This window comes from Herpailurus yagouaroundi, unplaced genomic scaffold, assembly GCF_014898765.1.
Source record: "Herpailurus yagouaroundi ecotype Mexico unplaced genomic scaffold, PumYag 483, whole genome shotgun sequence".
NCBI lineage: Eukaryota > Metazoa > Chordata > Mammalia > Carnivora > Felidae > Herpailurus > Herpailurus yagouaroundi.
This window is the reverse complement of record NW_024412700.1, coordinates 845,308-861,167: the sequence shown is the minus strand read 5'-3', so window position 1 is coordinate 861,167 and position 15,860 is coordinate 845,308. Positions and strand designations below refer to the sequence as shown.

The following is a 15,860-nucleotide window of genomic DNA, read 5'->3' as shown; positions in this document are numbered from 1 at the left end:
TGTATTCCCACCTGCTCATCCATCGGTGCTCCCACCTGCACATCCACTAATACTTCCACCTGCTCATCCACCCACACTCCCACCTGCACATGCACCTGTGCTCCCACATGCCCATCCACCTGTGCTCCTACATGCAGTCCCCGCTGCTTACCCGCTGGTGCACGTGGCCACTGCTGGGATGACCCACCTCACCTGGCCATGCCCCTCACACTTGTGGCTCTCTAATTTGAGAGCCTCCTGGGCTTTTTTCCTTTCTCTCCTCCCTCTGGGTTCAGCCATGCCCCCCCTTGTCTCCCCAAAGGAGTCCGAGATAATGTGGAAGATCAACAATAAGCAAAGAGAAGAGGCTCAAAGTATCAGTAAATGGGAGATTTGGAGACCATCCGTGGCTTTGAGCTCATCCCGTCACGGAGAGCGCCCCCCCCCCACCCTCCGTTCCGGGTGTCCGTCCTTCCCTTTGGTCTCCTGGCCACTTCTCCTTGCCTCTGTCTAGCTCACTGCCAACCCTGCCCCGCTGGTCAGCCGGTGTCTCAGCAAGGCTGACGGCCGTGTGGGGTCAGGCCGCCGACAAGAAGTGCGTATCCCGTGAGCGTCAGTGGGCGCGGGGCACGAAAGGGGAGGGCGAGGTGGCCGGCCGTCGGGAGCGAGGGTGGGGCAGAGAGCTGGGCAGCAAGTTCTTCCCGGCCCCTGTTACCCACGGCCCCGGGGGTGGGGAAGGGACCTCAGGAGGGGCCCAGCCACACGGGTGCCGTGGGCAGTGTCTTGGCACGGATGTTCCGGGCCGCACGACTCCGGCTCTGGGTACAGCCCGGGGTTGGGGCCGGAGCTCCAGGGCGGAGGGCTAGCCTGTTCTCTAAGCATTTTGAATTGCACACAGTTAAGGCAGCATAGCCTGGTTTAGGCCTGCGGGGTTCCGCTGGCCTCAGCTCCCTGTCCCGACCGAACCAACGACCTGATTAACGGTCACTGTGGCCCAGCCCGAAGAGCCCCTCAGAGGATGCCCTCAGGAAGGAGCCACGGAGTTCCTAGCCCGGAAGGGCACGGTCTGCGGCTGCAGGGCGGGTCTTCCTCCTCGCAGGGGTTGGACGCCAGGAAGCCCGTCCTCGAGGTGAAAAATCTGAGGCGGAACCTTGCATGCGGTGAAGATACACGGCGAGGACTGAGGCCTCACCCAGCCCGGCCAGCCCCCACTTTGGTGGCTCCCAGAGGGTTCCAGAGCAAAGTCATTGTCACAAATGCACGACTTGGGAGCGGAAAGGGACCACGAGGGTTTATTGCACCCCCAGCGTGTCCTTGGAATGCCGGGGGACATTGGCAATGGTGACGTCTGGGACATGGGCCTCAACAGCCCATGGCCTGGCTGGGAGAGGAGGTCCGGACTCCCGAGAAGGTAGTGAATTGTTCCAGATGGTCTGACAAGGGCATGGGACACGGAGGGACTGGAGTGCTGGTTAGCTGGGAAGGCGCTTCTCCCCTACATCTGTGGCCCGATGTAGCCTGGAGACAGGCCTCGGATGGAAGGCGTGGCAGAAGAACGTGGACAGGGCGGGGCACTTGGGATTCCGGCTGATCCTGATTCCCGAAGGCCATCCCTCGGTCTCCCCCCTGCCACCCTCACCCCGTCCCCGGAGGGCAGGCGTTCCCTCCCCCTGACCTTGAACCCTGGCAATCCTCCTTTCAATTAGACTCCAGTAACCTCGAATTGTTTGGACATAAGGTCGGCCTTTCTGAGAAGCAGATTAGGCCACTGCTGAGAAGAGTTCCCAAAATGCCTTGGGAGGGCTGCCCTCCTCCCCTGCCTGATTCTGCCCCTTCGTGTTAGCAATCCAGTTCCAAGCGTAGACACCCCTGTGAAGGGGAGTGTGGCTTCGATTCTGCTGACATCTAGCCCTTTCCGTGGACGTGAGGGTGGCCACAGAGGGCCACCGAGGGGCCGCCAGGCTCCTCGGGTGGAGAAGTGTGGACACAGTCGGACACCCACAGCCTCCCCTGCGTCCCAGGAGCCCTTGTGCAGCTGGATGGATGGGCTACACTTGAGCTCCCCTTGACAGGTGTTCCTGAATATTCCAGCGGCCAGCCTGGCAATCTGTCACATCAGTCACCCAGGATCTCCGGGCCTCCTCACTGGACCCCTGTCCGCGGAGCCCCCGCCCCCAGAGATGGCAGCGCTTTGTCACATACCGTGTCTCTGTGGGAAGCTTCTGGTCACCTTGACTCTGCACAGCTCTGGCGTGCAGTTCCCAGGCCAGCATCTGGGGCCAGGCCAGTGCCGGGATCTCAGGGATGGTTCAGCACCGTTGCAGCCGCTCTGGGTCAGCGGGCATGGCGCCTGGGGTGGGACGGGGCGTCTGCGGAAGGCCTGCAGCGAAGATCTGAGCACCAGGCGACCTGGCCTTTGCCCCAGTGCCCTCCTGGCCGACGGCTGGAGAGTCCGCTCCCCGTTAGCTCCTGAACTGCACACATCTTGGGAGTCTCTGGGACCTTTTGTTCGTCCAGAGGCGGCGCGTCGTCCGATTACATTTATCGAAGTGTTGCTTCATCGCAGCCTTGCCAGCAGGCGTGAGCCACGGCCCCGTCCCCGGCAGCTTCCGTTGGCCCCCGAATCAGCATCGCCCCCGCCCAGCCTGCAGGGAACAGACGGCTGGCATGCCCGGCCATCTCATCTCCCCTCTGCCAGGCAGCGTGGGCCCCCGCGGAAGAAGGGGGAGCCGGGCTGTGTCCACCATTGTTTGGCCTTTTTGGGGAGAGGTCTACTTCCCGTGGGTTCCCTCCTCCGTGTCTGACTCCGTCGGCCTGGAATTCTCAGTGCAGAATGGCATTCCAGTCAGGAGAACCCTAGGGTGTCCCTTGTTTACCAAATAAGGGCCAAGCCAGCGCTCAAGGCCCTCTGCTCCGGGCTCGTGGCGGCCACGTCGTGCCCGCCATTCTCCCTTCCCCCACAGAGCCCAACACGGGCATGTGCCCAGCAGCTCCGCCTTCTCCCTGCAGAGCCCTCCGGGGCCTTGTGGAGCACGGCAAACTCGGGGGTCACCTGTGGGGTTAGCCTCGCAGCTGGCTCCTAAATGCGACCGACTCTCTGCCTCCGCCCCTCAAACCTGACCTTGACTCCGTTTCGTGTCTTCCGGGCTGCTCCCACTCCCTCCAGCAGCTATTTCTGCCACTCTCGGGAGGGAGAGGGTGGAAGGGCCCTGAGGTCCCACGGCACCGCTTACCAGCTTTGTGACCTTCACCGTGCCTCCGGCTGGCCCCTTCCCCTGGCCTCGGGCTCAGGGGTGCTCAGTGAGCGATGGTGGAGGCCACCAGATGGTCTGCCCTGAGCAAATCTGTGCCATCCCCTTGCTGGAAAGCCTCGGGGAAGAGTCAGGTTCTTACACCGCAGGTGGTGTCGCGCCATAAGTCAGCCCTGCCCCCCTGACGCGCCACAAACATCAGGCAACTGTTAGTTACAAATTCATGACCAGGAGCACGGATCAAATATGCATGGCGTACTCACTCTGTGCCTGGTGCTTCCCCGCCGTCGATCCAGTCAACTTCGCACCCCGTGGGCCGGCCTAGTGTCCCCCCTTGGATGGATGAGGGCCCTGGACCTTAGGTTCGCTTGTCCACACCGCTGGAAACGGAGCCGTGATTCAGACTCCAGTCTCCGTGTCCAGACTCCTTGCCTGCATCGCCCCGCTGTTGGGTCACCTTCCACTCCTTGTGTGACGTTCCCCACCCCCACCCCCACCCCCGGCCATAGGCGCGTCTGGTCTACTGCGTGGAGAACATCTCCTTCTTAGTCATTCTTGGGGTTCAGAACAACGTGAGGAAGCCTGAGTCCCATAGGTGGGGGGGATAGTGGCAAAATCGAGAACTCAGAGCACAGGGAGCGGAGGTCTAAAGGCTTTCAATATCAAAGGCTAAAGAGAGAAAAAAATTCACCTCTCTATAAGGAGACGCGCTTGTGGTCTGTGACTGTTGTAGTCCTGGCCTCTGGCTCAGAAGCTCACTCACTGAAGGGACGGACGTGGAGCCCACCTGGGCACCCCCATATGGCCCCACGGGCCCTCTAGTATAAAGTGGGGAGTTGTAGGGAGAAGTGACTTGTGGTTGAGGGTCACTGAGGCCCCCCTCAGCCCCACTCCCGGGAGGGCCTAACCTCCAGCGAGGAGGAGTCGTAAGCCCAGTTCGGGGCGCCCTCTGGTAGGGGAAGAGCTCACAGGGACCCTGGGTGGCTCAGACACCCCCGGGGACAGAGGCCAGAGCCCCACAGATGCTACCTCTGGTCGTGTGCGTGCCCTCACCTATCTTTGCGAGCCTGTGGCCACCAGCTGGGTGGCATCGCGGGGTCTCAGCACGCTGGGCGGTTCCCCGCCCGGCCTCCTCCTCGCCCCGTGAGCCCCGTGGACCCGTCGCTGTTCTTTCCTACCGTGGGACCGGGTAGGCCCTGAGGTCCTCTGGCCCCCGTGTTGCCAGTTTGCCAAACCGACAGGAGCAAACGAACGTGCAGAGGGGAGCTCCTGTGACTCGGGGGCGGGCGGGCGTGACGCCTGGGCTTACAGATGAGGAAACTGAGGCACGATGAGACTAAGTTGTGCACAGGGAGGCCCAGAGAGGGGTGAGTCGGGGTCAGACCCTCGCGCTCAGGCTGCAGGTGTAGCTCTGGCTTCCGACGTCCGTCCAAGTGCGTGAGTCACGTGCCCCGGCTTGACGCCGTGGACGGAGTTGTCGTTTCTCAAACCGTAACTACAAGGTCTGGTCACCAGCGAACTGGGCCTTGTTAACTTCCTTCCTGAGATCTGTCACCAGCCCCAGTCATCCTAATGCCACAGCAGCTTGGGGGGGGCGGGGAGGAATTCAAGCCCCAGGCCGGCCGTGGTTCAGGCCTTAGAGGTATACGTTTCCTCCTCTGAATTTTTTTAAATTCTATGAATTGAGTTACTTCTTTACTAAATTATTTATTAACTTATTTATTTTAGGGAGGGCGAGAGCAGGGAAGGGGCAGAGGGAGAGGGACAGAGAATCGTAAGCAGCCTTTCTGCTGCCAGCACCGAGCCTGACGCGGGGCTCGATCCCGTGACCCTGGGATCGCGACCTGAGCCGGAATCAGGTCGACCGACCAAGCCACCCAGGCGCCCCTGTGTTTCCTCCTTCGAAGAGGGCCAAGAGACCATCGTGCCAGGGTAGTCAGACCTCGAGAAGGACAGATGTGAGGCGTGAAGAAGTAGACGCCAGGAGATAGACCCACAAATAGGATAAAGGGGTCGCTGCCTTTTCCGTGCTCGTCTGCTCCAGGAAGCCCCTTCTAGAGGGCTGGGTGGAGGTCAGCGGAGCCCTGGGTGGTGCTGACGGGCCTGCGGACGGGCCACCCTGGGTCAGGTCCTTTCCTCCGGCCCGTGGGGTCGCTCCCGGTGTGTGTAGAAGAGCTCGGGGCCGTCTCCGGGGCGGGGTGCCACGAAGGTGCAGCCCGGTGGCGGTGAATATGGGGAGGGACCGGTCCAGCCGCGACGCGTCCGGTGCGGGGCTGAGGTGTGAGTGCCCGTGCTCAGAGTGACCCCTCTGTTTGTCTGTCTCTCCCCAGGTGGACAGCCCCTGCAGCTCGGGCAGCCCCTCCAAAGGGTTCTTCTCTCGAGGCCCCCAGCACCGGCCCTCCAGCCCCGTGTCTGCTCCCGTGAGGCCCAAGGCCAGCCCCGGCTCTCCCAAAACCGTGTTCCCATTTTCCTACCAGGAGTCCCCTCCGCGCTCCCCACGCCGCATGAGCTTCAGCGGGATCTTTCGCTCCTCCTCCAAAGAGTCTTCCCCCAACTCCAACCCGTCTACCTCGCCCGGGGGCATCAGGTTCTTCTCCCGCTCCAGAAAAAGTAAGACATTGATGCTATTGTTTCAGGTGGGTGTCGGGCCGCTGGGGACTTCCCTACGGCCCGCGGGGCCACGGTGCCATTTGCGGGGCGCCCAGGCTGGCTGGGTGGCTGTCGGTGACTTGGTGCTGAGTACCTATGTCTGTGGCCGTCCCCCAAGAACAGCCGTCGCCCCGGAACACTGCCGCTTTCCACCTGTCACTTTCTCCCTGTACTAAGGCGTCGGTTCGAGGCTAACCAGAAGCATCCCGGTACTCACTGTGTGACTTCTAAGGACAGCCACAGACACTCTGGCTGGCAGCCTTCCCTGAAATCAGCAGTGCTGTGGTCTGCCAGAGGTGGCCCTCGCGGCCCGTGGCTGGTTTCGTGGGGTTTGAGCGTCCCTGTTTCTGACAGATCCTCGCTTTCTGTTCTGGGCTCTGGGCACCTGGGGTTGATCTAGAGAAACAAGGGAAGGAAACGTATGCTTAAGAGAGAGTCGAGGCTCGTGAGTGTTTGTGAGCAGAGGAGAAAATACTCTCCGCGGAGCACTGTTGATCATAAGCGGAAATGCACGAGGCAACCTGTAAAGGAGACGGAGTTTTTCTCCTCCCCCCCGTGTCTCAGCGCATCGCCCCGCGCCTTCTGAGTTTTTCCGATGACAGAAAGCTCCTGTTGGGGAGGGCAGTGACTTGAGGTCGTCTCTTCCCAGCCTGCATTTGCACTCAGGACCTGCAGGCTAAAGCGATACTCTATCTGCAAGGCCGGGGCACGCGGTGCAAATTCAGACTCTGTGATTTGCAAGGAGAGGGTGGGGAACGCTTTTCTTTTCTTTTCTTTTCTTTTCCTTTTTTTTTGTGGTGTGGGATATTGTTGCCAGTACCCCCGAAGTCATCCCCCTTGATGAGCAGACCTAAGCATAAATTCACAGATGTCATATGACACAGTGGCCCTCCAGGGGACATCAGGGGGGCAACATGTAGTTGGGAACTATATATACAAAGCCCACGAGGGAGGCCTGTGTCCCAGCACCGATGTCCTTGCATGCTAGGAAGCATCCCCAGCTTCCTTGACAGAGATGCTGAAATTCTCAAATGTCCTCTAAGAGGAGGGGATATCAGATCTTCATCGGCGTGTCCTGTTTCTTCAACGGTGGCATCAAGCCTCCGTTGGTTATGATGGAACGAGGCTGCATCAGGCTCCTGGGGCTGCCGTAACAAAGTACCCCAACCTGGATGGTCGGGACAACAGAAATGTCTATTTTCACGTTTCTGGAGGCCGGAAGTCCAAAATCAAGATGTCGGTAGGGCGGTGCTCCCTCTGAAGGGTCTAGAGAAGAATCTTCCGCGATTTCCTCTTGGCTTCGGGTGCTGCCAGAAATCCTCGGTGTCCCTTGGCTTGTCGAAGCATCTCTCCGATCTCTGTCTCTGCGTCCATCGTCGCCTGTGTCTACGTCCGTGAGGCTCTTCTCTTCTTATAAGAGCTAAATCATATTGGATTAGCAGCCCGTCTGTCCGACTCTAGCGTGAGGGGATCTGCAGTGACCCTGTTTTCAGAAAGGTCACCCTCTGAGGTTCCTGGGAAGGCATGAGTCTGGGGTACATTCTCCAAGACAGGACACAGGTTGTATGGGAAAAGCCGAGATGTACAGTTCACATCACGGGCTGGGGGCGTAGACGATTTTGTGGGTGTGGAGTGGCCAGCCTGTTACGACCAGGGTCCTTTCTGAAGGTAGAAAGGAGAAGCCACGATACGGGGTCTGGGAGGGTGGGATGTTGGCTAGTGGACAAGGGCCAGACTCTCAGCTCCCTGGGAAGCAGGAGCCCTTGCTGCCTTTTTCTGTTCGGCATTGTAAAGGGTTCTTCCATGTTCTTGGCCGGAAGATACTCTTTCAAAGGTCCATCTCATAAGATGCTATGGAGTAGGCATTGCTTGTCAAGGCTCCTTTCTACCATCTGGCGAGGCAGCTGCAGAAGGGGCTCAGGAGAGCTTTGGAATGGCTTCAGCTGCTCCTAAAGACAAGCATTGATTTCGTGGGGGTGGGCGCTTGGCTTCTCCACAGAAGCTCTCTGGGAAGGGATGTTCAGACCAGAGAAGACCGGGTCCCAGGACACCCGCCCATGCTACCGCCCTTGAACCACCGACCAAGGATGTTTTCCGAGTCCACCCTCTCAAGGTGATGCCTCCTCGAGTTCTATCTGCCGCCTGCCTCTCTATCGTGTGACTTAGGGCCCACAGGGTGGCACAGGACCTAAAAGTTCAGCAGCCTCCCGGGTGGCACGGATACACACGCAAGCTGGATAAACACCGTGATCGGTAGTTAGGGGGAAAGGAAGCAGGAAGACAGAAACGATCACGCTCCTCTTCAAGGGGGAACTAAAAAAGGAAAAGGAGATAATTCGGTCTTCAGACACTCCGAGGACGAGGAAGGGAATCTAGGTGGGAGCTTCAGTTCCAGATGGTACATCTGGCCCTGGCACCAGTGGGTACCCAGGCTGGCGGGCGTTCTTGGCCCAGGGGAGAGAACCAAAGCTCTGTTCTAGAAGGATCTTGTCTCATGGAGGAGCTGCCTCCGTGGCGTGGCTGCAGTCTTCCACCGATATTTACCTCTGGCCTAAGGTCCAGTGGCACGTTGATTCGAGACATGTCTTGGGCTTCTGGGTCTTTCTCGTACTGCCTGCAGCCCCACTATGTAGAAGCAAACCTGTTTCTCTTGAGGGTCAGGGTCTTACCCCACCCAAAACCATAATCTGCTTTTTTGCCTCTTCCTCTCATACACTGGTGGGCAGACTACAGCCTGGGGACGAACTCTGGCCTGCCACCAGTTGTTGTAAATAAAGCTTTATTGAAACAGTCACACCCCTTTATTTCTTTGGAGTGTGGCCGCTTTCACGTTGCAGTGGCAGGATCGAGCAGTTGCAGTGGAGACATTATGGTCCAGGATGGACCCTGTCTAGCACCTCAAGAAATCCGAAGTGGCCTGGTGGCAGTAGAAGCTTCCAGAACAGCGAACCTTTAACTTCGAAAGATTTTTTTCAGAGTTTGATCTTGCCTTTGGAGATGAGGAAAGGAAAGGAAAGCCCATGGCAGTATGTTCCTGAATTCAAATAATAGTTTAAAGGTTTTTAAAATTTTTTAATATTTATTTTTGAGAGAGGGAGACAGAGCATGAGGGAGGGAGGGGCAGAGAGAGAGGGAGACACAGAATCGGAAACAGGCTCCAGGCTCTGAGCTGCCAGCACAGAGCCTGATGCGGGGCTCGAACTCACGGACCACGAGATCATGACCTGAGCCAAAGTCGGACACCTAACCGACTGAGCCACCCAGGCACCCCAAAGTTTTTTAGATAATAATAAAACAATCTCGCACAGTCAGCAAGGCAGGACCTCAAGAGTGGCTTAATGTCACGTCACTAAACTTTGCTTTCTAATCGTTATTAATTATTATAATGTAAATATTCTGCCTGATAAACGTAAATAATTACAAATGCCTATTACATGCATTCTAAGTGTGTCCTATGTAACAATTGTTTTAATCTTCATAAAAAACCCTATAAAGTCGTATTTTTACCATTTTTATCAAAATAAAAACTGAGCCACAGAGAGGGCAAGTCATTGAGCAAAGGCCACACAGCTGGTAAGCGGTGGAACCAAGATCTGAACTCAGGTGGCTTAACTCCCGAATCTACTTTTAACCCAGATACGAAGACTCTTCTTTATTTTTATTTATTTATTTATTTTTTTCAACGTTTATTTATTTTTGGGACAGAGAGAGACAGAGCATGAACGGGGGAGGGGCAGAGAGAGAGGGAGACACAGAATCGGAAACAGGCTCCAGGCTCCGAGCCATCAGCCCAGAGCCCGACGCGGGGCTCAAACCCACGGACCGCGAGATCGTGACCTGGCTGAAGTCGGACGCTTAACCGACTGCGCCACCCAGGCGCCCCCGAAGACTCTTCTTTAAAGGAGGGGATTTTAGGAATATATAAGCCAATAATAGGACAATAGCCGGCCATTGAAGAGGAAGGAAAATAGAGGAATTTCCTTGGTTGTTCCTTGCACCAAACTCACTTCCGTGCGGAACGAAACTTTACATGTTACTTAAACGCCCCGAAAAGTGGATGAAAATCTTGGGGTGTCAGGCCTTTGTAAAGGGTGCAAAAAATATGTGTGTAAACGCGATGGGAGCGTTCACAGCCTTTCTCACCGTCCCCGGAAGTTTGCAGGCTTGATGCTGAGAGCGTCGGTACATTGGTCTGGGTAGAGAAGAGTTAGATGATCCGCGTGGGAAAAGCACGAGCTATCCGAGGGAGCAATGCTTAGGTACGTGATGGGGTCCAGGGAGTGAACGGAAGACTCCAGAAGGTGGATTTGAGCTGGGCGGGACGTGGGAGTTTGGGCAGTGAGACCAGAGCCCGAAGCTCAGTTACTGTTCTGGGGAGGACAGAGGGGCAGGGACACCTCTAGAGGGGTGCTCCTGCGTTCAGGGGAGACCACTGCACCCCCAGCTCCCACCCTGCCCCTTAACACCTCCTCTTTTTTTTTTTTTAATGTTTATTTATTTTTGAGACAGAGAGAGATACAGAGTGTGAGTTGGGGAGGGGCAGAGAGAGAGGGAGACACAGAATCCGACGCGGGCTCCAGGCCCTGAGCTGTCAGCACAGGGCCCGACGTGGGGCTCGAACTCACGGACCGCGAGATCGTGACCTGAGCAGAAGTCAGACGCTCAACCGACTGAGCCCCCAGGAGCCCCTCAACACCTCCTCTTTGGAAGGGCCCTCCTCGGACGCCTGCACAGAATAGAAGCATTCTCCACATCACACTGCTTTTTCTCCGCTGCAGATAGCGGGTCTTTATCGCTTCTCTCGGCTGCCCTTCCCTCCAGAACATACGCGCTGTGAGACGAGGGCCTCTGTTTCGTCCCGGGCTCTTTTCTCAGTGTCTAGAATGGCGCTGGGCACTTAGAGGGCATCCAACAAACCCTTTGCCTTTGTTCATCGGTGAGTCCGCCCGCTGGCCTGGGCTCTCAGGCCTGCCGCTTCCGAAGACGGGGCATTGCCCGCATTCAGCGACAGGTCTCGGCGGCTTGGAGAAGCGCGACTTCGCAGCGACGATAAAGGAAAGACAAATGAAAACTGACCACGGAAGGAAGACCGCTTCAAAAAAGCAAACACGCACGCACGCACACCGATGCTCCCTCGGAGCCCGGCCGGTGGAGAGGTTTCCCTCTGGCCTTCGCACAGAAGACCGCTTGCCGCGGAGGCCACATCCCTGGCTCCCTCAGGCCCTGCAGCTGCTCTGAGTTGTCATGCACGTCCGTCCATCATCGGGCCTCGCCCTCTGCCTCCCGAGGTGGACATCGGGTCCCAGGCCGCCTTGCGGAGGGAAGAAGCTGCCAACCCGCCAGCCTGGAGCTCTTTCCTCAGCCCCCGGCCCCGGCCTGTGGCTTCTCGGTGACCTTCCAGCAAGCCCCGTCGAACACCTTTTTTAGTCTCCATCTGTGGCTCCCGTAGGACCCGTGCCCACAGGGACCAGCACGTATCCCTTCCTTGGTCTGTCCCTGGAGCGCATTCTTTCCTGCCTTCTAGCAGCGGTAGCCCCAGGTGGGAGAGCTTGTCCTGAGCTCAGTTGTCCGTGGTCTTTCTCCAGGATTTCTGTCTTCCGCTGGCAAAGGGCACGCTTTCTCCTGGAAGTAACTTCAGCATGGGAATCGAATCACGGGGGCGCCCTGAGGTCCATTCTCTAGGCTGCGGCCAGGGGGCGCCACCAGGCTGGCCACAGGTGCCCGGGACGGGGCGGCTGGCTCCCACCCGCACCCGGGTAGACGGCTTCGAGCTGGCCGAGGTCTGCAGATGTGAGACCTTCCTCATTCAGGTCCTGTGCCCCCTCCCCCCCCCGTAAGTCTCGAGCCCGTCCTCCCACCCTAGTTTGAACTCACAATATCCAGATGTATCTTCTGTCTCCTTGTAAAGTGCCCCGGATCCTTTGTGGAGCAAGGCAGGCTATGAATTATGAGGACACAAACCTTCATTTCCTTGATGATGCTTTTGAAACTGGGCCAGATTTGGTCACACCACGTCTATAGCATGCTCCGCTTGACAGAGAACTGTAGAACTCACTGGATTCTCTCACCCCGGTGGACACTTTGATGTCAGTCATTATAACCTGGAAAGCCCAGACCTCGCGCCTCCCCCTGACATTTCTAGAAGAATTCCCCTCTCGTCTTCTTCGGATTCAAGATTTTATCGGCCAGGCTTCTTTCCAAACCTTCGGAGAGGAAAGAGGCGTGTGTTTTGTTCAAAGGGAGAGCTCTCTCTCGGGTAGTTTACATTTCCATAAGAAACAAAAACCTCGTTTTGGCTTAATCCTGAAGAAAGATTTTCTGATTGTGAAACTGAGTATCTGAAGCCCTTGGTGGCTTAGCCTCTCAGTAACCACCAGCCTTCAGATAAATCAGGTCCTTTTTACCTCCTACTGGGGAAGGGTCCTGGAAATTTGACAACCGAAGTCGGACGCTCAACCGACTGAGCCACCCAGGCACCCCCGTCGTTGGCTTTTGCGGATGGATTTTCTAACTGTAAAGGGATCTCTTTGAGCAAATGATGTTTTGGCTCAAAAGTCAGGATAAAGATATGATAGTAGAAATGCTCACACACAGCCATGATACCGGTCTCGTTATTGATTGTAAATAAGCTTTCAAAGTTTGGGGTAGAGGGGCGCCTGGGTGGCTCAGCTGGTTGAGCATCCGACTTCGGGTCAGGTCATGATCTCACGGTCTGTGGGTTTGAGCCCCGCGTCAGGCTCTGTGCTGATGGCTCAGAGCCTGGAGCCTGCTTCAGATTCTGTGTCTCCTTCTCTCTATGCTCCTCCCCTGCTCACACCCTGTCTCTCTCTCAAGAATAAATAAAGAAAAAAACTTTTAAAAATTAAGAAGTTTGGGGTAGGGAGCACCAAACCAGCCCTGAGGCATTTCTGTCCCTGAGGCCATTTCTGACACCCAAGAGGAGGAGGCAGGTTTCTGGCCCATGAGTTTTGTTATAGCCTCACTTCCCACCTCCAGACTCCACACCACCCTCCCAGGTTCCCACCAATTAGTGTTTTCCCCCAAATGTCCCCTTTTTGCAAGCAGCTTCCCGCATGGATTTTGGTAAACGTTGTTGTTGCCATGAGTGATTCTAGAACATAGACTTCAGGCCTACGGCCAGCTGCTTCCTCACCCTCAACAGCTGAGCGTGTGTGAGAATTGATGATGGCATCTTGGGATCTTTCTAGAAGACTTGCGGGAGGGGGCTGAGTATTCTGCGTCGTGCTCTGTTGTGCTATTCACGTGGTGTCCCAGAGAAAGGGCCTGAGATGGGGTCTGAAATTGCTGTTTTATTGAAGTTCCTGGAGGTACACGAATAGCCTTCAGGCTCTGCGCACAACAGACACGCAAAAGCATCGTGGAGGAGGTTGTCCAATCGAGTTAGGAAGACACTGGGTCCAGATGCAAATGCCATGGGCAGGGTCAGGTTAGCGGGGCAGGGATGCGGGGGTCAGAGAAAGGCATTAAAGTCAAGTTGTCAGGCAAGGGCTAGTTGGAGACTCAGGTGAGATGAGTAACTTATTCCAGGCACTGTTCGGTAGAGTATAAAAATATACAAGCTCGCTTAACCCTTATAATAACTTTTGTGGATTTAACTGTGTCCCCGCCAAAGAGAGATGTTGGGGTCCTAACCCCCAGTCATCTCTGAACGTGACCTGATTGAAATAAAGCCATGGCAGGTGTAATTAAGATAAAGCCCTACTAGAGTCAGGTGGGCACCAAATCCAACATGACTTGTGTTTTTTAAGAAGACGGGCACGCGGGGTGAAGCCACGTGACAAAGGCAGAGACCGGTGGGGTGGTTCTAGAAGCTGAGGGATGCCAGGGGTTGCCAGCAGCACCGGAAGCTGGAAGAGGCAAGGAAGGATCTGGCGGCTTTTCAGGGGGAGCTGCTGACACCTCAGTTTCAGACTTTGAACCTGCAGACTGCGAGGCAATACATTTATTATTATTTTTTCATGTTGATTTATTTTTGAGAGAGAAAGAGAGGGAGATGCAGAATCCGAAGCAGGCTCCAGGCTCTGAGCCGTCAGCACAGAGCCCGATGCAGGGCTCAAACCCACGAACCGTGAGATCATGACCTGAGCGGAAGTCGGGGCTTAACCGACTGAGCCCCCAGGCGCCCCTAGGCAATACGTTCCTGATGTGCTTTGTCACTGCGACTTTCCAAGAGGGCAGTTTGAGTAGCCGGGGAAGGAAGGAGAGCGTGTTACCGGGCCAAGGACTGAGACAGAGATGGCTTCTTTCAAGGTGTTTGGGTCAGAAGGGAGGGGGAGGGGAGGGAGGGGCGGCAGATACCTGGTGCCCAAAGGCGGCATGAGCTCCTCTACTCCTCCCGGCCCCTCCCTGCACGTGAAGGGGTTTCCACCAAAGTCGGGGACAGGACATCACTTCCTGCCCGTGTGCATCTACAAGGCTGGAGGCGAAGACAGCCGGCTGCTGAGGGTGTCGGAGGCTGGGGGCCCGGATCCGGTGCCTCAGTGGGGAGGGCAGCGGGGCCAGCCGCCTTCCCGGGCAGGACGGAGACGAGACCAAGAGAAACCCTTCTCACGTGGAACCCCTGAGAACCTGGGCTCATTTCTTGCTGGGGCCCCCCTGAGCCGATCCTGAGGTGTGAAGGTAGACTGGGAGTGAGTGGGTGTCTTGGCGTTAATGGAAGTTTTGGATTGGCCTATTTTAAGATAGGAGAGATGAGCGCATTTATAGGCTGAGAGGCAAGGAGCCAATGTCAATACGCCGGCGGGTTGTGACAGGCCAGGGACGTGAGCCTGTGTCCCTCGCTGGTGTCGGCTTCTGTTCTCCATTAGACTGCTGGGCTTGTGCTTGGGGGACGCCTCCATTTGTCCTCGTGGCCCCGACAAGGCTGTCTGTCTCCCCAGTACTGCCTTCACCCACTCTGAGGCCATCTGGGTCCCTCCGGGTTGTTCGGGGACTTGCGCTGCTGCGGGTGGGGACCTCCTGTTCGCACCACGAAGCACGTTTCTGCAGGTGGCTGCCACGGCGTTTATCAGTGAGCTCTGAGCTCAGGCTCAAGGTCAGGTCTGCAAGACGGCTGCTAATCCCTGACAAAAGTGACTTGTTCTGGGTCCCAAGGCTTGGTAGTGACGTCGGTGTGTGTGAGCTCGTCTGGTCTGAACGCGGCAGGTGCTGAGCACAGTGTGACCCGTCCTTTTCCTGAGCACGCCCGGATTTTGCTCCTGAGAAGAACCAGGCCACCCCTCTGACTTCACTGAATTAACCCTGCCTCTCAGTGGTGGCTCCTCCCTGGGGCCCTGAAGAGCCACGATACAGTCTCTTCTGCACCTCTTTGGTCCTCACACGTACATATATATGTTAGAGCGTGTGCACACATCTGCGTAAATACTGTCAGATAGCTGAGCCCCCTTCCTCTATTAGGCACGTTCTGAGAAATGTTTTCCTGCCTGTTGCCGAGATCGTCTCGAGCTCTGGAGACTCAGAAGGCGGCCATGCTGCCCTCAGCTGCTACGTGCAGCCCCTTTCTCTTGTCTTTTCTGCCCCCTGTCCGCTGGCCCCTCCTTCTCCAAAGTTCCAGTGCATGGCCTGTCCCTACCACGTGTTGGCGGAGTCTGATAACCCGTCTGACAGCTGCCCCTCCCCTTTCTTCTGCACGGAGCCTGGTTTTATTCGGGGCCCAGCCCCAGAGCAGGACCTCCCATTGGTCTGATTCAGTTGGAATTATCCCTTTCCCATTGGGGAAGTGCCTGGCTTCGGGGCCACTGGCCTGGAGGGTGAACCGAGACCTATGTCTTGCCAACAAAATGTAAGGAGAACTCTGTGAGGAATCAAAGAAGACGCACCTCCCCCAACAAAAAAGAGACACACGAGAACTAATTCCCTCTCCTTACTTTGTGGTTTCCAGCCACGGTGGCCATCTTGTGACCATAGCCAACATGCAAGATGGCGGAACAAGAAGGTGGGAACGTAATCCTCTTACGTCAC

At 56.7% G+C, this 15,860-nt stretch overlaps 1 protein-coding gene across 3 annotated transcripts in view; it reads left to right on the top strand.

The window, feature by feature from the left end:
• Positions 1 to 15,860, top strand: part of PRKAG2 (protein kinase AMP-activated non-catalytic subunit gamma 2) — a 262,603-nt gene that overhangs the window by 74,031 nt on the left and 172,712 nt on the right. For all 3 annotated transcript variants that reach the window (XM_040464568.1, XM_040464567.1, XM_040464569.1), the window contains exon 3: positions 5,561 to 5,840. In XM_040464568.1, the coding sequence (XP_040320502.1) occupies positions 5,561 to 5,840 (280 nt within the window). The remainder of the gene's footprint in view (positions 1 to 5,560; positions 5,841 to 15,860) is intronic.